The sequence below is a fragment of the Coniophora puteana genome, assembly GCF_000271625.1.
Source record: "Coniophora puteana RWD-64-598 SS2 unplaced genomic scaffold CONPUscaffold_2, whole genome shotgun sequence".
Lineage (NCBI taxonomy): Eukaryota > Fungi > Basidiomycota > Agaricomycetes > Boletales > Coniophoraceae > Coniophora > Coniophora puteana.
This window is the reverse complement of record NW_006913054.1, coordinates 2957495-2980679: the sequence shown is the minus strand read 5'-3', so window position 1 is coordinate 2980679 and position 23185 is coordinate 2957495. Positions and strand designations below refer to the sequence as shown.

The 23185-nt window shown below is 52.5% G+C and overlaps 7 protein-coding genes across 7 annotated transcripts; 4 read left to right on the top strand and 3 right to left on the bottom strand.

Annotated features, from left to right (window-relative positions):
• Nucleotides 1-755: 755 nt before the first annotated feature.
• CONPUDRAFT_118555 (glutamate 5-kinase) lies at nucleotides 756-3634 on the top strand. Its single transcript, XM_007766862.1, has 10 exons — nucleotides 756-1103; nucleotides 1163-1350; nucleotides 1418-1528; nucleotides 1583-1678; nucleotides 1735-1909; nucleotides 1972-2788; nucleotides 2839-2962; nucleotides 3019-3423; nucleotides 3484-3509; nucleotides 3566-3634. The coding sequence occupies exons 1-7, from the start codon at nucleotides 1052-1054 to the stop codon at nucleotides 2918-2920; spliced, it is 1521 nt and encodes a 506-aa protein (XP_007765052.1). The 5' UTR covers nucleotides 756-1051; the 3' UTR covers nucleotides 2921-2962; nucleotides 3019-3423; nucleotides 3484-3509; nucleotides 3566-3634.
• A 2505-nt stretch (nucleotides 3635-6139) lies between these two features.
• On the top strand, nucleotides 6140-7246 carry CONPUDRAFT_47217 (uncharacterized protein; the record flags this gene model as incomplete). Its single annotated transcript, XM_007765806.1, has 6 exons — nucleotides 6140-6212; nucleotides 6265-6320; nucleotides 6378-6418; nucleotides 6466-6591; nucleotides 6648-6947; nucleotides 7000-7246. Coding segments are annotated over 6 exons (843 nt in total), but the record flags the coding sequence as incomplete, so codon positions are not given.
• Nucleotides 7247-10211: 2965 nt separating this feature from the next.
• Nucleotides 10212-15623, bottom strand: CONPUDRAFT_70379 (uncharacterized protein; the record flags this gene model as incomplete). The annotated part of the gene is made up of 9 exons (XM_007766013.1): nucleotides 10212-10297; nucleotides 10371-10526; nucleotides 10579-10781; nucleotides 10836-11088; nucleotides 11119-11448; nucleotides 11500-13561; nucleotides 13623-14790; nucleotides 14846-15543; nucleotides 15594-15623. The coding sequence occupies 9 exons, from the start codon at nucleotides 15621-15623 to the stop codon at nucleotides 10212-10214; spliced, it is 4986 nt and encodes a 1661-aa protein (XP_007764203.1).
• Nucleotides 15624-16759: 1136 nt separating this feature from the next.
• On the top strand, nucleotides 16760-18542 carry CONPUDRAFT_135288 (phosphoribosyl pyrophosphokinase; the record flags this gene model as incomplete). The annotated part of the gene is made up of 7 exons (XM_007766861.1): nucleotides 16760-16795; nucleotides 16854-16893; nucleotides 16967-17431; nucleotides 17540-17660; nucleotides 17741-17849; nucleotides 17915-17973; nucleotides 18131-18542. Coding segments are annotated over 7 exons (1001 nt in total), but the record flags the coding sequence as incomplete, so codon positions are not given.
• A 1310-nt stretch (nucleotides 18543-19852) lies between these two features.
• CONPUDRAFT_142109 (uncharacterized protein) lies at nucleotides 19853-20819 on the top strand. Its single transcript, XM_007766860.1, has 3 exons — nucleotides 19853-20307; nucleotides 20361-20520; nucleotides 20576-20819. The coding sequence occupies exons 1-3, from the start codon at nucleotides 19864-19866 to the stop codon at nucleotides 20611-20613; spliced, it is 642 nt and encodes a 213-aa protein (XP_007765050.1). The 5' UTR covers nucleotides 19853-19863; the 3' UTR covers nucleotides 20614-20819.
• A 2-nt stretch (nucleotides 20820-20821) lies between these two features.
• Nucleotides 20822-21968, bottom strand: CONPUDRAFT_47788 (Per1-like protein; the record flags this gene model as incomplete). Its single annotated transcript, XM_007765846.1, has 2 exons — nucleotides 20822-21426; nucleotides 21494-21968. The coding sequence occupies 2 exons, from the start codon at nucleotides 21966-21968 to the stop codon at nucleotides 20822-20824; spliced, it is 1080 nt and encodes a 359-aa protein (XP_007764036.1).
• A 115-nt stretch (nucleotides 21969-22083) lies between these two features.
• CONPUDRAFT_135286 (uncharacterized protein) lies at nucleotides 22084-23183 on the bottom strand. The gene is made up of 8 exons (XM_007766859.1): nucleotides 23100-23183; nucleotides 23036-23049; nucleotides 22839-22985; nucleotides 22699-22777; nucleotides 22612-22642; nucleotides 22541-22545; nucleotides 22384-22487; nucleotides 22084-22329 (listed from the first exon to the last, which is right to left on the bottom strand). Exons 1-8 carry the CDS (start codon nucleotides 23159-23161, stop codon nucleotides 22211-22213), a joined length of 561 nt encoding a protein of 186 aa, XP_007765049.1. The 5' UTR covers nucleotides 23162-23183; the 3' UTR covers nucleotides 22084-22210.
• Between the last annotated feature and the right edge of the window lie 2 nt (nucleotides 23184-23185).

Below are 23185 nucleotides of genomic sequence, written 5' to 3'. Positions count from 1 at the left end.
AGTCGATGTAATCGTGGTCGTGGTACGTCTCGAGCTCTTCCTGGGTCGCTGGGCGGGGGTTGTACATGTGGTGTATCTGCTTGTCGAGGCCATACCCAATGACGAGTGCGTTCGTCAGCGTGAGCCGGTGCGGCTTCATGGGATGTCTTTCCTACAACACATAAGAAGTACACAAAGTGAAACAGAGTCAGCTCGTAGTTCCAAGTGGCAATGGGTGGATTTGTAGGTTTACCCCGTAGTGGTGCTCCCCGACACCTTTCGGAAAGAAGTATGATACTATGGGCCTTGAATGTGGCTGGTGTGTGTTTGTCAGTAAATGTACGTAGGCGTGCTATGTGGAAATAGAAAAACATACGTGCACATATTCCTGGATTGGCTCAGCTGTTCCGTAACGGCCTCGGTCGTCAAAGTACGGCTCAGAAGAGAAGGTGCGTGCCTGTGATGCACGGACCATGCCAGCTCAATCTGCCTGTGTCAGACGGAGAGAGGCAAGTTGTGTGCGTGCCAGGTGCGTGCGTAAGGACAAGTGAACGCCTAGGACAGAGAACACGATTCAGCTTATGGACATCTACGCATCTGCTCAGCGCGCTATTCTTGCTGCCGAGGTTTGCGGAATGTTTGTCCTTGTATACAAGGACAAATACAGGCAAGCAACCCTAACCCTAACATATGTTTTCTGTCCTTCGGAGAATCGGAGATGCGGACCGATTGACGCTTGCTCGAGTCACCGTTTGGTTTGACAGCGATCGCGTTCTGCTTCTCACTTTCCGTGTCGCTGTCTGTGCTTCATCAAACACATCTGTTGCTCTAAGAAAACCAAAGTTCGCTGGAATCGTTGCTCTTTAGGACTTGCAAGTCATCCACGGTGCTGCCTCGTGTCCTCTCGACTGCGCACAAGATGTCTAAACTCGAGGCAGGACTCGGAAGCTCAAGCGCTCAAGTCGCTGCAAACGCACGCGTTGAACACGCGAGTAACTCATCTTCAAATTTGGGGAGCCTCTCCATCTTCGTATACTAGCTTTCGGTACCCGGCGAACTTCCTAGTTACGACATGTCTCGCCATTCGAAACGCTCGCCGTCATGTACGATCGTGATCAAGCTTGGTACGCGCGCTCCTCTTAACACACTTGATACCAGACCACCTGACAGGCATTGGGCGCAGGCACGTCTTCCATTGTACATGAAGAAACACATCAGCCCCTCCTCTCCATCCTTTCCTCCGTCGTCGAGACCGTCGTGCATCTCCGTAGCCAAGGGCACAAGGTTGTCCTCGTCAGCTCGGGCGCCATTGGCGTCGGCCTGAGGACCGTCAACATGCCGCAGAGGCCAAAGAGCTTGTCTGCCAAGCAGGTATGTCACCAGTCATGAGTTAAATTGAAGATCGGAGCGAAGCGCTGACACTGACGTTACTGACCAGGCATTAGCTGCGATTGGGCAAGGGCGGCTGATTGCGCTTTGGGACAACTTGTTTGGCCAGTTTGATCAGAGAACTGCGCAGATTCTGTTGACGAGAGGAGATATATCGGACGTGAGTTTGTTCCCCACATCGAGCTCTTGAAAAGGCCGCCTCACACTCGAATAGCGCACGCGGTATCTGAACGCGGTGAATACCTTCAAAGAGCTGCTCTCGATGGGTGTTGTGCCCATCGTGAATGAAAACGACACTATCTCTGTATCCGTAAGTTCTCTCATCTATGCTCTCTGCAATGACATCCCAACGTCGCCATAAACCAGGAAATCAAATTCGGCGACAATGATACGCTCTCAGCCATCACCTCGTCCATGATACACGCTGACTACCTATTCCTGCTCACCGACGTCGACGGCCTTTATACATCAAACCCCCGGAAAGACCTAAACGCAAGAAAGATTGACACAGTCACGTCTGTTACTGACATCCGTGCCGAGGGTACGTCCTTCAACCTCCCTCTTCCTCAACTCAGATCAAATAGAACTGACAACCACGGGCAGTCAGCACCGCAACGCTAGGCTCAAGCCTGGGCACAGGCGGAATGGAGACCAAGCTCATCGCCGCTGAAATCGCTACCGCAGCCGGCGTAACAACCGTAATAGCATCCAGCAAATCCCCCTCGACAATCCTCGACATCATCGAGTACTACACCGCCCTCCGCGTCTCTGCGCCCTCCGGCTCCGGCACCTCCTCCCCCCACCTGGGCAGCTCGAGCGCACTGGCAGCGACCAACGTCGTCGACCTCGCCGTAGCAGCCGCAGCAGCCGCAGCCGAACCGCGCACACGCCCGCCGCACACGGTGTTCCGCCCCTCGGCGCTCCCGATGCGCGATCTGAAAGCGTGGACGAGCCACACGCTCTATCCCGCCGGCGCCGTGGTCATCGACAGGGGCGCGCACACTGTGCTCGCGCGCCGCGAGTCGGGCGGGCGGCTGTTGCCTGCGGGTGTCCTTGGTGTGCGGGGGTCGTTTGCGTCGGGGCAGGCTGTGAGGGTTTTGGTGAGGAGGGGTGGGGAGGGCGCTGTCGGAGTCGGAGTTAGTGAGGATGCTGAGGGCGGGGATTCGCCGGCGGTGCCGGGGACGCCGACGTCTGCGTCTGCAAGGGGGCGCGGGGTGGGGATGGGCGAGGGGGCGCTGTCGCGCGCGGGGTCGAGCTCGAGTCTGGATGGGATGGCTGATGGGGGTGCGGTGCCGGATGATGACGATGCGACGGTGATGGAGGAGGCGGACGAGACGGGGGAGTGGGATGTGGTTGAGGTTGGGCGGGGGCTTGCGAATTATAATTCAGCGCAGATCTTCAAGGTGAAAGGTCTGAAAAGGTGAGGGCTAAGTGTGGTATCTTAGAAGTCGTCTCGCTGACATGTCCCAGTTCTCGGATTCCGCAGCTGCTCGAGTACGCGGACACGGAGTACGTGGTGGAGAACATTACGATTAGGGTACCGCCATCGTAAACACAAGGGACTGGTTGTTCTTGGAGCCGAATAACGCGCTTTGTAGGGAGCATCGCAAAGTTTGCCTGACCCTAGAATGTTCTGATGCGTTCTCAAAGGACTTACAGGATTTCGTACTAGTGCTTAGGGGCCGTGTATTCGAGCGCCCCAGACGCTGGATGCCACTCCTTAGTGACCCTCGTCATGTGTCCTGAATAGAAGCATGATGAAAGGTAGAACCCGAATGACCCCAGTTTGATTGACGCTAGGCGGTTTAACCACTACAGTCCAGTTCAAAGGTCCCTAAACATAAGCTTGTTTGTAGCGAATCTATCCAATTTCGTTTTGGGCGATCTTTTGCTTACCAGATGGCTGACCAGCATCTACGGTAAGTCTTGAGCTGACGTGAGAACTTTGATCCTTGGGTGAAAGTCATGAACCTTCGAATCCCATCGACGAAGTGATGAGTAAGCTCCAGCTGCAGCCATGTATATGCATCCTTTTCATTGTATTGAGTAACTGTGGTATGGCGCTGTACCACTTGATACTGTGCGGAAGTTTGCTGACGTCCCTTACGCACACAGATCCATTGGAATAGTCGTTTAATAAGGCAATATTTCCTCCGACGTGTCCGGGAAGGTCTTCTCTAATTGCCTTGGCCTCCAGGTGTCGCCTGACTTCCGAGTCCCCGCCTGGGCGGTTGTGGCGCTACACGCCAGATTAGCGCCTCGGGGGCCCCCGCCACAATCTCCATGTGGGAGAAGAACGATAAGCCCAAAAATATGACGGCCACATAGCCAACGTTCTAGGCATGGTAAGGAGAAATCTCACATGGGGCAGTTCTATCATAGCAGACGGCCCTGAAACGGCATGACACTAGCCATCAACCTTGAATATTGAATGCGAAATTTCTCGTCGCCGAGGGCTGTATGCTCAGATGGTGAGATCATTTTCTCGAGTTTTTTCACAATCTAAAAGGAGTGTGCAAATTGTGTTCACGAAGACCTGACAAGGCGTCACGGTTCGTGCGCCTACAGAACCTACATGGTGCTTATCCTTGCACTACTACCCAAATCAGTTGTATTCTGTACTGTATTCCAGACTTGACCGTGCATGAGTCAACGACTCATCTCCTAAATGGCAGTCATCGCATCATGCTGTCAAGACAATAAAATGTCCAGTTTGGATGCCGACTCATAGGCGCCCCAACGCCTGCGAGTCTGCTGCGGAACGTTCTGACAGGTTCTGTCTCTTGGCGCCAATCATTGTCTGGCTTCCATGGAACGGTACCTTGAGAGAGCGCTATACTAGTGTCGGGTTTCACGCGCACGTTCCGGCCGTTGGAGTCATTCAGAGCGGCTATTCGTCTAGTGTTGATTTACTTCCCAGTGCCCTCTGTTTCAACGCTCCTCCCATTCTCGGAAGCGAAGAAAGATTCGGGTACTAGCTCAATCCAGAAACTGAACGTCGATATGGGTTCACCACCCTGTTGGCGCCTCTTTATTACTCAAGCACTCGTCTTTCCTGTAAGATCTCATCTGATAATTCTGTTAGGCCTATCTCTTCAAAAATAATCACCCCAGGAATATGTACGTTCGGCTTACCACATTCATATTGATTATAACATGCACTGTCATCATAAGCAATCAGGTGCAGTAAAGTGATCCGTAAAAACATGAGCCCTACGCTTACCAGCTGAACGAGTGCTCTTTTCTTACCAAGCTGATAGCCAGAGGAGTCTATGCAACAGAGCGACCTGGGCGGCTCTTGACGAAGCATTGTAGTTATTTTCTGGATTCAGCATATAATTTTACATTTTCCACTGCTGTGATCGGCTGGTTGCGACATTGCAGCTGACTTCTCTCAATTCTTAAACCCGATGGCTCCGAAAAGCGTTAATTCGTTCTCAGTGGCGTTATACTAGCTCCACTGCGGCCGCTCCACTGATCTTCAAATTCGAATGCTGGGCTCTCTATCTCTCTGGCGACATCCGCGATCTTCCTCATCAAACTCGAGCCCATCACCGAGTCGGCACGAGAGCGACTTGGACAGTAGTACCACCTAGATCAACGTTCCGTTTGATCGGCTGTATCTAGATCTCGACCTCCACATCTCGCGGTTTCGGTAGCAGCCAAGTGGACCACTATAATCGTTTCCAAAGATGGAAGGATTACAGCGCTTCAAACAGCATGCGACGGGCGTTTTGTGGCTCTATCAAATCAGCGCAGGGTGAAGCGCTGACCAGAACGAATTGCAGTGTGAATATTGCTGGCATTACAAATTAACTAGGTTTTATTTAGAAATTCTCATCGCCCTTGTTAGCAAAGCAGTACTGTTGTCATTCCTTACACCCGCCGTCAGCAAACCTCCGAGCACTAGGCTGTAAACCGTGTCGGCCTCAGGAACTCAAAATGACTGTTTTGGGAGAAACCCGTAAACGTTTCGCGTTCTCCTAGAAGGGTTTCATTGGTATCCAGGCAGCTATAGAAACGGCGCAGTACCCTCACACATTAACAATACATCCTCCTCACTCATACTGCCATCCCGTGTACTGACTTCCTTTTTTCTAACAAGACCACGCTCCTGGGTCGTTTTGTTGGCTCCCTTAAAATCCTCACATCTCATCGTTCTCTCCCTAACGCCAGAGAAACTGTATCACCATCAAATACTACCGCAGCTGGAGGAAGGTTCTTATCATGCCTCCAGTTCAAAAGGTATGTTCGATGCCGCACTACGATTTTATCTAGCCTCCGGTTGTTATTTGTTGCTGATTGATTTAAGTGCAAGTGCAGCTCTGAGGGTCAACCCAAGCGTAATTTGGTAGTATGCATAGATGGAACAGGAAATCAGTTCTCCGACAAGGTGGGGTTTTTTTCCAATAAAACACACTGTATAACCCTCACTTACATTTATTAAAAAAGAACTCCAACGTTGTTACCCTTGTCCATCACCTCAGAGAAACAGAGGAGAAATACAAGAAAGAGTTGGAAAAGAAGAGCAACAAAGACAAAGATACGCCATCTTCACCTGAAGATGAAGAGCAAAACGGAGATGCGCCTAAGTTACAATTGAAAACGTATTATAAATCGGGTCTGGGGACCGTGCCAAAATCGTGGTCGCATTTGCCTAAGTACTGGTTCAATAGGATCCTCAGTATATTTGATCTGGCTATTGCATCGTTGGTTAAATCAGCATTGTTAACATCCAGTCTTATCTCACTTTTATTTTGGCAGCGGAGTTGAAGAAAACATTAAGGATGCCTATAGGTTTTTATGTGAAAACTACGAGCCGGGGGATAGAATCTTTCTTTTCGGTGAGACCCAATCGAAGTCTGTTTGGTTAACATGATTCTATATTAAAGCAAGGCTTCTCTCGTGGTGCGTATCAAGTGAGGGCGGTTGCAGGGATGGCATACAAGGTAGTTATTCATCGTCACATTAGCATATTTGAGACCTCATACACCATATACACCATATAGGTTGGACTCTTAACCCCCGGACATATATCCCAATTGGATTTGTATGTAATATTGAACGAACCGTTATCCAAACATAATGATTTCCCAGTGCAATGGAGCATTACATTGAACCTTGGAGATCTGGAAATAAGGCCAGAGAAGCCCATCTAGAACGAGCTCAAACATTCAAGCGTACTTTCTGTCGTGATGTACCAATCCATTTTGTCGGGGTTTGGTAAGACTTGATGTTTTATGGAAACTATGTTCTATCAAGACTGAAAACCGGTCCAGGGATACTGTATCATCCGTTGGGCTTGTACGGGGCGAGCCGTTCCCATATACTACTAGGTGTCAGCACATATGCTACTTTCGCCATGCCCTAGCTCTGGACGAGCGACGCGTCAAGTTCCTTCCTGAGTACGTGTACGGCGGTGCAGGATACATTCGAGACCAGCACAACATGTACAAAATGCGAAGGCCTCAGCGGGGAAAACAGCACAATCAAACAGCGCTTGAGCATGCGAGTCACGGAGACTCTCATGATGTTCCTCACGTAAAGGAAGTCTGGTTCGCAGGGTGTCATTCCGATGTGTATGCTTATACATTTAACATGCCAATATTTGACTGCTGATCAAAATAATAGAGGAGGAGGCAACAAGATCAATCACGACTTTCAGATGACAAATCCGTCCCTTCTCTGGATGAAAATGCAAGCAGAGAGCGCAGGACTGGAAATAAAGTCTACATCGATACCCAACCACCGACCTCTTGGACAGATTCATGAGCAGCCTACTGAGTCTCTGACAGGACTCTGGTGGCGACTCTGTGAGCTATTGCCGGTGAAGCGGCTCTCATATGCGTCTGAAGCTGAAACAGTCCGATGGCCGTAAGTGAAACCGACAGGGATGACGTTGAAAATATCTAAGGTTAATGGCGTAATCTTTCAGGCCCCATTCGGGAGATGCACGGATCATTGTGCCCGGACAAAAGATTCATGTTTCAGTTCTTTTCAAACAAGATTACGAACCAAGAGCAAAATTTCAGAACGACTGGGATTCATGGCCGGAACGGGTCGACTGGAGCAACCCGGTAGGCGACAGGTATCTTAGGGATCTGAGTCAAGCTTGGGAGAAGGATTTTGCACACCAACAGCAAGCTATAAAATTACTAGATGAACTGCGCAACAATGACTTACCCAATCTGGACCACCTACGGGAGTCGGTGGACCAGCTAGCGCTTGTCGCCAAATTCGGTATTATCTCTTTTATTTATCAGATAAAAACATACACTAAAGTCACAAGGCGATCGGGGTGTACAAGGGAGCACCGCACGAGGACAGAAGAACGATTCGGACAGAACTCTAGAGGTTTCGACTGACTTCCAATTAATGCATCATGATGATCCACTTATCCGGTTGAATGCTGCAGTTGCACATTGTGAACTCGGTGAGGCATTGAGAGCTATCGACTTAATCAAATGCTAATATTTTTAGGCCATTCGTTTGGCACGAGGGAGAAAAAGGAGGCGTCAAAAATACCTGATTATGCCGTCGACATGCTCTTTCTACTGGATACGTCAGATAACTTCAACGATTACCACCAGCGTGCCTGCATCGCTCTTGGCTCACTGTGCAAGGACGATTCGCTGAGAGACAAAATAGTTCGACGTAAGGTTTTAAAGAGACTCCTTCGTGCCACCTATGCTAGCAACTTGACTACAAAAGCCCGGGAGAATAGCGCTCAGGCCCTTGCATCGCTGTTGACTAGTGAAAGCGCTGGTACGTGAATCGTATTTTGTTGTTCACAATGGTGCTTATTCCCTTCAAAGGTAAGGCACTACAGACATCGGAAAAATTCCTGACCCAGAGTCGTGTTCAAGAAATCATAGCGCTTTTGAACGATCAAAGTTAGAGGACCCATCTTCTTTTACTGTGTCTGAAAATTGATATTTGGAATACACTCTAGGTCCAGTAATCAAGGTTTCGGCTCTTCGTATCATCACATTCCTGAGCAACAAGCAGTCAAAAGGGACAGCACCAATCTTGCAGCTGACGCACGAGAACATCAACACCGTGATAAACTCTCTTCCTGCACTCCTCGTCGCTGGTAAAGGTGACATCTACATTTTGGCGGCCGTCAGGGAGGCTGTCTTACGTTTGTCGTCTCATGGTAAGTAGCTGAGGCGAATGTTGTGCGCTGTAGCTGATATGCCATATTCTCAAGATGATGCTATTAAACTGCTGGTTTCTCAAGGGATAACCACGGAATTATCGGACATCCTTCTAGACAAGACGTTCATTAAGCGTCAGTGGGCCATTGACTCATTGATTTTGATATTGCGAAAGGGTTCGTTGTTTCATATGTGTGCATTAAAGTTATCTAACGAGATGAACGGCGAGCAGAAGAAATGGCAAATGATATCATGAAGCGGGGATTTACCTCCAAACTCATTAAGCTCCTATATTCTCCGACCGGTTATATGGCAGCAACTGAAACTATTGTAACGCTGAACAAGAAGAAAGCTAAGTTAGTAACAAGTACGTCACAGTTGTCAAGTGGTTGTCGCCATATTTAGAAGGGACTGATTTCCGGATAGGTGCGGAGGATTGCTTGCAAAGTACCTGCATTAGCATTATAGGCGCAGGGTATGACAGCTTTTACTTCCACGGTGCATCTTTACATAACGAGTACAGGGCGACTGAATGTCACACATCGAGTCCCGAAACTGATGAGCTTATCGAAAAGCTATGGGAGAATAAACCCCTTCGAGCCGTCTATCTTCTTCATAACGTGATTGCAAATGCTAAGGAGATTCCGGATAAAATCATCAATGTGATCAAGGAAGGGAAATCCAATGCCCCGGAGAAAATCGCGAACATGATTCGTCGGGGACGTTTTGTGTCAACGGAAGCTGTTGAGATGCAGGCAAATTGGGGAAATGTGTTGAGAACAGTGCTTGAAAGCGGTGAACATCCGCCATGATCTCATTCGAGAAAAATAAACTCACATGTTCACCACAGATAATCTCCAAATACCAAAGCAGGTGCTCTCGCATTTCAAAGACGGCGTTCTCTCCTATACAATGGTGAATCTAACATCCAGTGATCGGCAACGCCGCATCAATGGGATAAACAATTTTGAGCTCCTCGTGCTTCTGGGCCTAGGTGGGGAAAATCTTTCCCGTCAATTTTGTAGTAGCTCATTTGGAACGAAAAATACAGTACAGCCTCAGAATTTGACGGAGTTTGACTCAAAAGCTGTAGAGAAACTGGTGCGAAGGATGTTGAAAAAAATAGAGCAGGGAGATGAAAGCTCTATACCAACTCTAACCGAAATTGCTAGTATCAGTGGTAGGTCTCCTAGACCATTCCTTCTCAAAACGAGCCTGAAGATCATCCCTACTGTTAGAATCAATTAGATCCAGGTTGCTTTTCGATCTTGAGGCAACCATACGCAGGATGTTTTTGAAGAACACGAGAAACCAAGATGCAGAGATAACCAGCGCAGATAATCCAGCAAGTGCAGCAGAAGCCGAAGATATTGATGATGCTGACGAAGAAGGCCATAGAGACATGGCAAGATCCAACGCTAGGGAGCAAGGGGTAGTCGAAAATGTATGATAAAAACGTGGGTCGAAAAATAATTTAAGTCGTCGACGGCCTACCCTCCCCCCCTCCCCCTATCCCCATTAGGCTAATCTCTGTCGGGAAGATCCGATGTCATCCCGAAATGGAAGTTGTTATCTTATCTCGGACTGCTACCGCTGTTTGCAGATCAACGTCTGTACTGTAACAACTACGAGGAAACTACAAGCGAAAAGGATAGTACAATACAACATAATCATGCCTTCTGACGCTTAGAAGGCCTGCGGCTGCTCTCCTGACAAGCCTCGCAACGCCATTTTGATATAGAGCCGATGATCGTCACACATCTCATATGGTACTAGAGTGATGGGAATGTTAGAACAGTAAAGCAAACTTGAAAGTGTGACAAAGACATACCCATTGCGACTCACATCCGCGTCCAGTACACCTGACAGCAATATTAGCGTCGATCTCCGCCTGCATGACGGTATCCATGCAATAGCATGCATGGATATCGCTCATGTCGCGCGCTCGGCGAATGCGACCTGATCGCGTCGGGCGCCCCTCCAGTGTGAAAATGTTCTCGTCTACGTGTATAATGTCAGTAGGAACATTCTAGACCTTTATAAATATACTCACCGTCTCCATCGTTATGGTCACCGGACCCCGAGGGTCCAGCCGCGTTCTCCTCGTCGTCGCACAGCAATTGATAGCCGTCGTCGTTGGGAATATCGTTGACGTTCGCACCGGGTTCAGTGTCGATGTCGGTGTCAGTACTGGTGTCGTCGTCCTCGCCGCCTGACCGGTTCACTGAGGACGTGTCGACGTCATCATCATCGTAACTAAATAGTATAGGTTTAGCAGTAGCCAATACGAATGAATAAGAGGACGCTTACCTCGTAGCTGCCGCAGCAGAGTGGGCGTCGGACACGAGAAGCTGCGACGGCTTCGACTTCTTCGATAGCCGCGTATGCTTGTAGCGAGTAGTCCACTTTCCCAACATGCCGGCGTTCTCGGAGACTGTGAGGACGCACGAATTGATGAGGTCGCGCGCGGACGGGGTGTTCAAGTTGTGATGGAGCCGGATATGGGCTTCGATGCTGTATTTCCATACAGCCGGTTTGTCGTCGGGGCAGAGCGGGCATGCAACTGGAACATTAGAACATGGGGAGAGCTCACCCGAAACATTCGCAGGCTGGTACGAAAACTTGACGTAGTTTGTGCAGCGCGAGCGTTTATGGTGGACTTGAATTGAGGTGCCGGATCCCTTGGGCTTGCGGAGGAAAAAAACGCAGCCAGACAATGTCACGTTGTTCCCACACATGCCACAGAGCTCGGCGGTCTTGTCGAGCGAGGGGTCAAATAGTATATGGGCGCCGACATGCTCGAGCACGCGAGGACCCGACTTGCGGTTCCAGGGGTGCCGCGGCCCGCAGCGAGGGCAGCAGTTGCCGTCGCGTTCGAGTTGGGTGTCAGCGCTCTCGGTTTCGCATAGAAATGCTGCTCGACCTGTTATAGCCTCATCAGAAAGTGTGAATCAAGAATAAATGTGAGTCGTACCTGAGGCCACCCGGTACGGGAATGTATCTGTCTGGGGGATCGACGGAAGGAGCTGGCGGTCGTCGGGAATGACCTGAGCGTAGAGTGAGGCAGCAATAGCAGAGAGCTCGGGGGTCCGGAAGAAATACGTTGGCTGGCCAATAACTGCCGTTGAGACCGTGGCATCGACAATCTGGGCAAACCGGCCCAAAGTCTTGAAGTTCTTGTCGAGGGCGCCAGACCAGCGCCAGTCGTAAAGCTCGCTGTTCTCGTCGTCATTGTCGGCGTTGTCATCCAAGGCGATTGGTGTAGAGTGCTCGCGGAGGATCATTAGCTGACCCTTGAGCTCAACGCTGTCTTCATGAAGCTTGCGCTCTGCAATCGAACCAACAGATTTAGACCTAAACATAATGAGGTTCACCTGCATTAATGCCAAGAAAATGCGGCCGTTGCATCGGACGACCGTAAACGCCGGGTCGTTGACTACGAGGCGTTCATCGCCAAGCGCTGAGGTCGTGGAGATGATATCCTTCTCGGGAATAGGGAAGCGCGTGAGACCGGCCACGCGCTTGAGTCGGTCGGTGGAACCAGAGGAGTTGAGAGTTTGGAAGAAGAGGCATAAGACAGCCGGTTTGAAAACTGGCTTGCCTTCGACAAGGATGTGAGGGTTGACCTTGGCGGCTGACGCAGTTGTAGCAGGAGGGAGGTTCTCGCTGACATACTCCTCCAAGTCAAGGTCCATGGACGGAGCGGGGATAAGCGTGGGCTGGTCGGTGGGTTTCTCATCGCTGTTCTCTTCCTCTGGAGACTCGGGGACAGGCACCTCAGTGGGAATGCGGGAGTTACCCCACGGAAACATCATATCCGCGTCTGGTGTTGCCTCGACACGCTCAAAGCATGCCACTGCCCCAAGGTCACTGAACTCCTGTTCAATGAGACGACGACCTTCATTCCACGCCGTCAGGGGCTGGACTGGAGCCAAGGAGGTGTCGCCGAGCCACGACGCTGGGTTGAGATGATCAATCTTTGAAGAAAGTTCCGCGGAAGCATTGAGTGACGGCGTCTTGAGGCGGCGCGGACATACATCCCATTCGGGATATTTGACCATGATCTTCCCCACCTCGGCTACATTCGCAATGCGAAGAGCCAATTGGAGGATGTCTACGTTGGCGTCGCTCCCGATCATTGTCCGATAGATCCCAAATAGCTGCTCCAGGCGATCGGTACCAAGGGATATAATGTAGAAATTGCCTCCGGGTTTGTCAACCTTTGCCTTTGCCACCGAATAGTAGACGTTCTTGATCATGATCTGGATGTCTTGGTACAGGGTCTTTGGCATGAAATCGTTGCCCGGACCTGCGTCAACGTACATCAAGAGGGCGAGGTGAGCGGCAGCACTCAGAGAGACAAGTTGCTCATGAAGGGACATAGTCGGCGTGATGTACGGCGCGAGAAGGTACCTGAGAAATAGACCGAACCTTCGGATAGCAACCCGAGAGACGTACACAGTTGGCTCATCGTTGTCGGAAGGAGGGGGAATTTCCCACACGCGCTTGAGAAAATTGAAGGCGAGTGGTACGTCTTGTTTGTCATTGGGATCCGTGTAAGCGTCGGCCTGTGTTTCAGTGCATGTCTTAGTAGAGGTGAGGTGCTCGCGGAGACTCTGAGTCGAGATAGAAACACCAAAGATATGGACGCCAAGAAGCCGGAGGAGAAGGTTGCGAAGCCGCTTGAAGACGTGCTTCCAATCTTTGTCGGCAGTGATGTCATCGTCGCCGACCCAGGAATTCATGAGTTTCAGAAGCCCAACGTATCGATAAATGTTGGATTCGGCAGTTAGCTTTTTCTTCATAGTGAGCATCACCAGTGCTGCACCACGGCGGGTTTCCCCGTCAGATGCCAAACTGTACAAACGTCCCGCCAGCTTGACGGACTCGGCGCGGCATGCATCTATTATGGTTTGCAGAAGCCGAGAATGCGTCACCGCGTCTTCCCGCTTGCATGTCCCTGACACGAGAATCGGACACGCGGACATGCGACTATGCGGCGAACTCGGGATATGGCCAATCGCGGCAACAGTGGCCTGAGGATTCGGAAGCCAATGGTAAGCTGTTTAATTCAATAGTGAAGGCACGCGTTCTCACCTCCGACGCTAAATGAATATGTTCCGTTCTCACCGCCTCCCACAGGGCTTCCACCTCGGCTATAGAGCTGAACTCCAGTTCTAACTTGTCCGCGTCTTCCCTCCCAACGCCCACAATCATGTTCGTTTGCTCGTCCCACCTCACCCTCAGCTCCGTCTTTATCTCATCGACCATAATGCTATAGCCGTCTCCCGCGACGTCCACCGCATCCACCGCATCTATCAACGATATTCGTGAACCCTTCCCTAGGTGAGTCTCCTTGTTGGGGGAATTGTTGACGTCGGGAACTGATGCCTGGATATTTGCGCGGATTTCCTCTTGCGTGGGCGTCCTTGGTGATATTTGGATGGGACGGGTGCATGAGTGATGGCGTAGAGTGCTGACGGCCGGTGAGTCTGACGATCGGTGGGCAATGTCCGCAACTCGAGCTCCTCCTAATCGTAGCATGACCAGGCCTCGAAGCTTCTCGGCCTCCGTGAAGGACTTCGGCTTGTAAACCTTGCAAAGAGCCTTGTCCAGTAACGCTAACATCGCCTTCGGTGACATTCGTCTCTTCATGCACACACGTAGCAGTGCGTCCAGGCGGTTTACCTCTCCCTTGGCTGCAGCCATGATGAATTTCTTGAAGTCCGCCAGCGCCGTAAGTTTTCTCGCCAAACGGCGCCTCGCATTCATCCTCCCGACACGCATGTGGTCCAGCTGGACCGTCTTCTGACGAACAACCTCACGAAGCTCGCCAAACGACCGGTAAGCGTGCGGCGCGTTCTTGTGTACGCCGGTGCTCATTCTTTCCATGATGCCTTGCAGTCGCATATTCCCCGGGAGCGCGTTGCAGCACGCGCATGTCTCACCATCGTCTGTGAGCCCAATGCACTCGTCGGCATGGAGGCAGATAGTATTCTTCCAAAATCGGACGGACCAAGGTAGGTCATATTCGTCGTGAAGTCCAAGCGGATACCCGGAGGCGGCTGTCTTCGAATCGGGGATGGCCAGCGTGTAGCCGCTGCACGGTAGTCGTGGCCGGAGCGGTGGAGGGAGTGCGACAACAGGGACAGGGCAGCGAGGAGCTGCAGCAGGGATCAACATCTCCTCGTCATCGCGAGTGAGGTCGACGACCAAGGGAGCCGCCGCGCAAACGCTCGGACCAGATACTGCAGAGTAGCCTGGCCTGTCATCGCATGCTGGTAAGCCTCCGTACATGTCCCGAGTTCAGACTGACTCACAATGCCTCCATCGCGCTGATGAATCGTGTCAACTTCCCTTCCAGTAGCCCGCCCTTGATCCCTCGCTGAATGACCACAAACTCCAAGAACTCGATGAAGCCGTCAAGCCCGAGAGGGCCTATCCTCACTAACGCCTGTAAGTCATCTTGCTTGCTATCGCCGCCCATTATCTTGTTGAGCATGGGATCCAGATTCTCCCACACCTCCGCCTCTGGAAGGGCAGCGAGGGCGTTGCGACAGCACACCACGGCAGCAAGCCCCTGAGGGCCGTCGATTGTAGTCGTCTCCTGAGACACCTCCTCAACAGTGGCAGGTAGCCCCCTCCGTGCCGCCCGCAGACGTTGTATCAGCGCAAGGGCCTCAGGGCATGGTGGATTGGTCGGCGCCGGGACGGAAGTAGAGGCTGAGGGTGTAGGAGAGGATGATGTAGAGGGAGTAGGTGCTTTCGGTGGGTCCACTGCCGATGCCGTCTTTGTCGTGCTCTTCCTCTTCATGACTGACCCAGCCACTTTCTTGACACCTAGGCTGAACAAGGTGATACCCTTGGGCTTTGAGGGCTCCTCCGCCTCCTTACGCTTCCTCACTTCCTCACGACATCGTTTCGAGCGTTGGTGCTCTTTGAGACTGTGAGTGCCACCAAACCCGACCGTGATTATCTCGTTGCAGTTGAGGCATTCCAGTGTCGAGTCTACCTTCCACTTTACTCCATGTAAGTAATCTAGCACCGCTTAGACACTTATTTACTGACCTTCTTTTGAGCTTCACCTTCTTCAGGCATCTTTGTGATGCCTTCTACGTTTTTTTCGGCGCTGCTGGGTCTTTCGAGTACCCCTCAGGCTGAGCACTGCCACATACGACGAATATAGTAATAGCCCCTATGTGTTACATCCCCATATAGTAGATAGCACGTGGTAATTGCCATTTCGGGACAGTCATTTTGTAGGTCGAGAAATAATCTAAGCCACATGGTTGGGACCCTCCCCCCCCCTACCCCGGGTCTTCCCACGCACTACCGACTACCCCTTGCTAGGGAGTACGGAAGATCATTGGATGGACGAGTCTTTGGGGACGCAGAAACCTTGGAGGACGCTGAATCTTCACATATGGAAAACGATGCGGGAGATGAAGAGGAGGCAAACAATCTTCAAGCGATCCCGGTCAATATCCGTGCCGTTATTAGCCTTCTGACAGCTTTGGTGCATTTACGTGCGGATGAGCTTCATAACATGTCGTGGAAGACCTACACTCACCATCATGATCTTTCCCAGCCACATTTGCGTCTCTCGTCAAGAAACAAAAAGTGTGTCGCAGACTGTTGGACAAGTGCAACAGACTCGATCAAGGTACCCGATTCTCTCGTCTTGCCTGTGTTATGAGTATAGTGATATCAATTCATCATCCAGAACGAAAACTGAAGTGGAGGCAGAAGGCGTTGATGAGACTGCCATTCATCAATTATGAACCAAAAACAGGTATGTATCTTGGATAATCTGGGGATAACGCTGAGTGAAAGCGATCTTGACAATTTCAGAGGCAACGATCAAGGAGGCGACCACTCGACTATGGAATAGATGCAAGCAACTTGAATATGAGCTAGCCTCAAATGCTCCTGCTGCCACTCGTAGCGAGGGAAACACTGAGTAGTCGATAGTTCTATTTAAAAGACTTGTTCTACGTTCTTCAGGGATTCAAATAGTGAAGGGATTTCACGCAGCTATTTTATTAGGAGACAACTATGTCAAAGTTACAGTTGTGATCCAGGGGGTGGCTATGCTATTTGCCGGTTGCAAACAGAACAGATTTTGCCGGCACCTTTTTATCGAATCCAGTTCGTGATGAAATCCACTTTCTTCTCTCCACTTTCATTGTCATATGTGCTGAACTCTCTGTAATTCTAAACCTCCACTATCCTCCCCATGTTCCACGGAAACTCCATTAGACTCCTGGCCGGTAAGCTTATCGTTGTCCTCGCCGATGAGCTGACCTGAAGCACTCTGTTGGTCGTCAGGTAGCAGCCACCCCGCCCTCGCACAGGCGGTGGCCGAGCGGTGAGCGCCAGCTCTGACCACTGAGCCCCAGACCCGCCCCTCATCCCAGCCCACGCACGTCGTGCACCCGCAGGCTCGGCGCCCCTCTCACCTCATGCGTCCCCGAGCGCTTCTCCAACGGCGAGATCAACGTCAAGATCCAGGAGTCCGTCCGCGAAGAAGACGTCTTCATCCTCCAGTCGGGCTGCCGCGACGTCAACGACAACCTCATGGAGCTGCTCATCCTCGTCTCCGCGTGCAAGACCGCCTCCGCGCGGCGCATCACCGCCGTCATCCCGTGCTTCCCGTACGCGCGCATGGACAAGAAGGACAAGAGCCGCGCGCCGATCACCGCCAAGCTCGTCGCGAACATGCTCGTCAGCGCGGGGTGCGACCACGTTATCACGGTCGACTTGCACGCGAGCCAGATCCAGGGGTTCTTCGATATTCCGGTGGACAACTTGTTCTCGGAGCCGCTGATGATCACGTACATCAAGAGGCATATTGAGGAGTGGAGCAACAGCATCATCGTCAGTCCCGATGCCGGCGGTGCGAAGAGGTGCGTTTCCCTTCGTGTTTTCTCATTCTCTCAGCGCTTCTCTTGCTTCCTGTGGATGCGGGCGCCATAATAGCTGCGGAAGCGCTGATGAATATATGCATCACACAGGGTGACGGCGATCGCGGACAAGCTCGGTGTCGAGTTCGCGCTCATCCATCGGAAACGTGATGGAAAGTCGGAGAACGCGCCCGAGCGCATGGAGCTCCTCGTTGGCGACGTCCATGACAAGGTACGCTTCTCTCCGTTCTCTCGCACTCCTGTGGCGCGCGTTAACTTCGAAGCGCTCATGTCTACTATCCCCTATGATAGGTCGCGATCCTGGTGGACGACATGGTTGACACCGGCCACACTCTTTCTCTTGCTGCACGCACGTTGCACGACAAGGGTGCTCGCAAGATTTACGTCGTCATCTCGCATGGTGCGTTCTTTCATCTAGTTCCCGGTGCCATACCCAACGTGTCTGACCCTATTCGTCATTATTAGGTTTGTTCGCGGAAGCAGACATGAAAGCGCTCGAGGCGCTTCCTGTGGAGCAGATAGTGGTAAGCCCCCTTTCTGTATCTCCTTTCTATCCCCCGACGTCATCCGACCGCACCGGTCCTCTACTCTCCCGTTCCGCCATGACTCCAAAACAACAATGAAACAACAACATGACTCTAACTAAACAACGTCTGACCATCACCATTTGCGCACACGCAGGTGACAAACTCGATCCCGCAAAAAGAGCACATGGCCCAGTGCTCGAAGCTCGTCACGATGGACATCAGCCCGACGATCGCGGAGTCCATCCGGCGGACGCACAACGGCGAGAGCATCAGCCTGCTCTTTGGCGAGTGGGCCGATGGGCGCGGTGTCGAGACGATACAGTAGTTCTCAGAGCCAGCTAATTCGGAGAGCGACTACTTAGCCTCGTTCGCTTTCTCCCGCACCCACTGGTCCATCGCCCGCTGGCGCCTTGCTAATCCGATCCTTGGACGCCGTCTTGATTATTATTGGTGCTGCTTGTGTAGTAGCTAGTCAAAACAGCTCCGGATGTGTAGAGCTTTGCCACAGAAATAGAAGAACGGCGTTGTAATATCTTTGGATCGTTTCTTGTTTTGTTCCCGATCTTTCTGGGTTTTCACCTCGTCGCACTGCTGGCCTTTGTTATTATTAAGAGTGGAAAGGGTGAAAGGCCGCTGTCTCACACAAAGGTGATATGCTCTCATCTCGTCTGTTGTTCGGTATTGCTCAGCAGGTGCGCATGCTTCATAATCCACTTTCAAGTATATGTATACCGTCACACGCAATTAATGGTTATCTTATACTTAGGTGACGAACGCATCAGGTCCCGGTAAGATCCTGACACTACTGTATGGACACCACATCCGATCACGATCATCTCCGCTGCAATTCATAAACATGTTCATACATTTGGAGTCCGTGCAGGCCGCCGGGCGGAATGCTACCCACGTCAGCGGCGGGCGCTTTTCGGCCTCCGCGAGCGCTCGGTGCACCCCACGCTGACTTGGAAACGGTGCTGCGATGCCTCCGCGGCAGGCTGAGCCCTCGCACGGACTGTGAGGAGGGAGGTGCGGTCGATCGTGTTCTCCCCAGGACGTTGGCCCGTCGGTGTGCGTCATGGAACCCAGACGCGCGGAGACGCGTGCACCCATGCTCTGTGTCTATCCCCGTCCCCGGACCTGTGCGCGCTTCTCAGCTGCGCTCGAGGGCATGTGTGGGTGCCTATTCTTCTGCTTCTTCTGCTTCTCCAATTTATCGCCGGCGGCAGGGAAGCAGGTACCCAGGGGGGGCCTTTTGCGTCTGCCAAGACGACAGTGCTGCTCTTAGCATCCGGCACCCCGTGTCCGAAACATGTCAAACATGTCCAGCATTCAACAAACGCTGGCCTGCAGTCGCATCTCGTGACGGGTTCGTCGGCGGCCATGGGCTGACGGCGAGCTGACGGATCATACCCTGTGCCAGCCCAGAGGCTTATTCAGCTGCTATCTCTATACAAAGCCTCGGCTCAACCCTCTGCATCTGGCGCGGACACGCACACGGGGATCCTGCGCTGACCTGCGCAAAGCTGGCGAGACGGCGTCCGAGGGCGGTGACGCGGTCATAGATGAGCAATAACCGGAGATGTCAGTGTGTCCGCTGGAACAGAGGCGGACCTTGCTCCGCCGATGGAGCAGGGTGATTTGAGCTGCGCGAGATGGGTTAGGTCAGGTCGGGTATAAAAGCGCGGAGGATGGGGGTATGGGGCTAGAACACGAAATTATACACCAGGGCTTCCCCACATCCCGAATACCTGGAGCCTTCATCAGCAATCTTCGACATCGAAGCCAACGTCTATAGCGCACCGGAACCTTTCTGCGTTTACCAGCCCCATCGCCCAAGCACTCAAATCAATGTCAACGGCAACAAAAATCGCCACCCCGCTCCCCGCCATGTCCCTCCCCTCGCCTTCCTCCTCCTCCTCATCGTCACCATCATCACCATCATCAACCGAGCCCTTCCGCCTAACATTCACGACCCCCTCCCTGCGCAACACCGTGCTCGCCGACGCCTCCGACACGTTCTACTACGACATCAGCACGCCCGAATGGGCACCGTGCGACACCAACATCCGGCGCCTCCCCGTCCCCGGCTCCGCGCGCGAGAGCCAGAGCCGGTTCGAGCAGGTCGCGCGCGTTAGGCTGCACCACGGGCGCGCGGTCGGGCTCGCGATGTACGGCTGGGAGTGGGGCGACGTGAACAAGTTCGTTTGGGAGGCGAGGCCTCAAGCTCAGGCTGAAACTGAAAAGGGACCTGGGGGAGAGGAGAGCGGGTGGGAGTTCGAGGACGACGATTGGAATGTGTTTCGCTGGGAGGTGGTTGGGCAGCGGCTTGAGGTGGGTTTGCTTTCTGTGAATCTCGAGTGCAACGAAATTTAATGTGCAATTAGCTTCGTCGGGTCAGAAAAGATTCGGGAAGGAGTTCGGCAAACGAGCCGCCGGTGGCTACTTTTCATCGCCACAAGCGTTTCATGATGGTCGGCACCGTCTCGCAGCCCGCGACCCTCGACGTCGACCCAGCTGCTTTGGGCTCGCTCGATTCGATTGTTGGTTCGTCTCTCCATGTCTTCTCAGCTATCTCCCGTGATGTTGACGTTTGAACCAGTCGCGCTTCTTATCGTCGAGAGCTTCCGGCGACACTAGTAATTGGGAGCTATACCGCCCGTTTCCACGCATACCCTGTACGATATCTGCACCGCAGCCTGAGGATCCGAGTAAATGACGCGCTTTTCACGAAGATTCTATAATGTATCATGTTGCACATCTTGATCACGGACAACAATGTCTATCGCGTATTCCATTCTATCGCATCTACCTAGCTAGTTATTAATCTCAACATCATGTATACACATTAATATGACACGCACCTTTTCATGTCCTTCGCTTGCGAATACCACCCCTCGTCCAACGCGTCTCTTACGAGGAACTCGTACCAAAACTTCACAATCGGCGCTGTGCTCAGATGCCATAGTGCATGCGCGTCAATGACCCGTCCCCATGCGGGGAAGTCCCACAGCTCGAGGGACGTCGCAACCGTCGTGAGCAGCACGAAAAGCGCTGCCTGCCCCGCGTACGGTGGCCTGTACCCTTTCCCGGCGAAGGGGAAACGCCGAAGGAAGGAAGGCGTCAACGAGGAAGGCAGAGAGTACAGGGCCCAGAGGAGGTTGTGCAGCAGCCCGAGGATGAGGTTGAACGCCATGTTGTAGGTGTAGTCGAATCGAGGAAGGACGCTGAGGTACGTGATGTGTGCGAGGTATGCGCCGACACAGAGGAGAGACCAGGCTATGCGCAGGGAGCGATGATTTGGGGAAGAGGGGGCAGTAGCTGACGGCATAGAGGATGGCCGTGAGGGCGAGGGCGAGTAGAGCTGGAAGAGGCGGATGACGGTGTAGTACAGCGCATACATGATCGCAGAGGCGGCCGCGAAGTAGTCCAACTTCTCCGTTCGCGGTAAGTCTTCAAGAATCAACGCATTCTGCGATCAGCAACGGAACCCCCGACAGCACAGAACCATAGCACTCACCCCTCGTATGGAACACCGCACTCCACACCCACGCATTCGCACTAACCGCCGCCCACGCTAGATAATACCGCCTCATCGGATGCCCCCGCGGCACCTTGCGCTTCACCAGCAGCCCGCCACGGACGTGGAAGTACAGGTTGAGCAGCGAGAACGCCACGCTCGCGGGCTCCTGCGCGCCCAGGAAGCGCCAGAACGGCCACTTGCCGTGGTACTGCAGCACATCCCGCCCGAGTGTGAGTGCCTCGTCCGTGAGCGCGTGCATGCATTGGTACTTGCAGTCGTCGACGCAGGACCATTGTGTTAGCCGGAGCGAGAGCGGGAGAGTCGGAGGAGGGTTGGTGAGGCACCGCGTGCCGTAGCAGACGGTGGTGCAGGTTTGGTAGCGCTGGTCACGGTCGCCCGCCGAGGCGTAAACAAGGCATGAGAGGGAGAGGAGGGTGGTGAGAGAGAGAAGGAAAGTGGGTAAAGGGCGCATCGTGGGTTTAGTACATGGAAGTGGGAGGGCAAGGAGTTTATGGGCGCCTACATACAACCGCGCGCCCGTCGCGACTTGTTACAACCAACCCTTACTGGACGCCAAATACCACAAAGGTTTTGTAAACCGGGGGACCTCCTCCTGTGAATATCATAGCTACATAAAGTACATTCATCCGGAATTCAGATCAAAGCACAGTCATAAATCCGGGCAGATCGTATCCTCTCCGTGAAGCAGCACCCTCAATCCACCGGCGCCCTCGCAGCCTCTTTCTCGTTCTTCAGTCGCCGCTCCAGGTTCGCGCCGATCTGATGTCGTTCGTCCAAAGTGTAGTCGGGTTCGGTCGAGGAATAGCCAAATTCTTCGCAAGAAGTTAGCTTACGCACGATTGGGAGACGACATAAGCAGGACCCACTTAGGCTGGGATACTGCAAGGGGAGCTCTTCGCTACTAATTGGGAGCTTGGTCAGGTCGAGAGGGTAGGGCTGGCCCAACCATGCACGGCGTATGTCGTGGTCTCTGCATCATAATGGTAAGAACTGCTTGTTTCAGCCGATGAAGAGAAGGCGTACTTTCTCTGGTTGGAAACGTCCCAGATATGATCAGCTCTGGCAACCCAGCGAGAGCAGGATGATCAACGTACCTCTTCGCGAGTCAATGGATGAATCAGGATGCTAAACACAGTGTCTGGTTACAAAAACGCAAAATGAGGGACGCAGTGAAGACTCGCCTCAGCTCCCCCCTATTCATACACAGATACGAGAACACGCTCGCGAACGACTCCGAGGGAACCCATATCTCATACGACCCTGGTCCAAAACCAATCTCTTTTCAGCATCGTCCACTTTGACGAGACGCTGCAGTGCGCACCGACGGGATGGGGGCCAATGGGATCCGTGTTGACGCGGAAGAGAGGGACAGCGATGAACGCGCCGTCACGCCTTAGACGAAGGACGGCGTCGCGAAGCTCAAGTGCAGCGTGATGTTCCGCGGCATTTTTCTGGTGGAAGTAGATGTCTAACGATGCGTGTGAGCGCCTTGTCTTGGACTGAGCGAGCTGAGCGTACGAAAGTGCCATTCTCTGCAGATCGCGTGAGTAGGGGCTGCATAGACGACAGATTGGTGACGCACTTGATCTCGGTGTCGATGACCTCCTTGAGGTCGGTAGCGGGATGAAACTGTTCAAACGACATAATAAAGTAGCCTTAAATAAACGG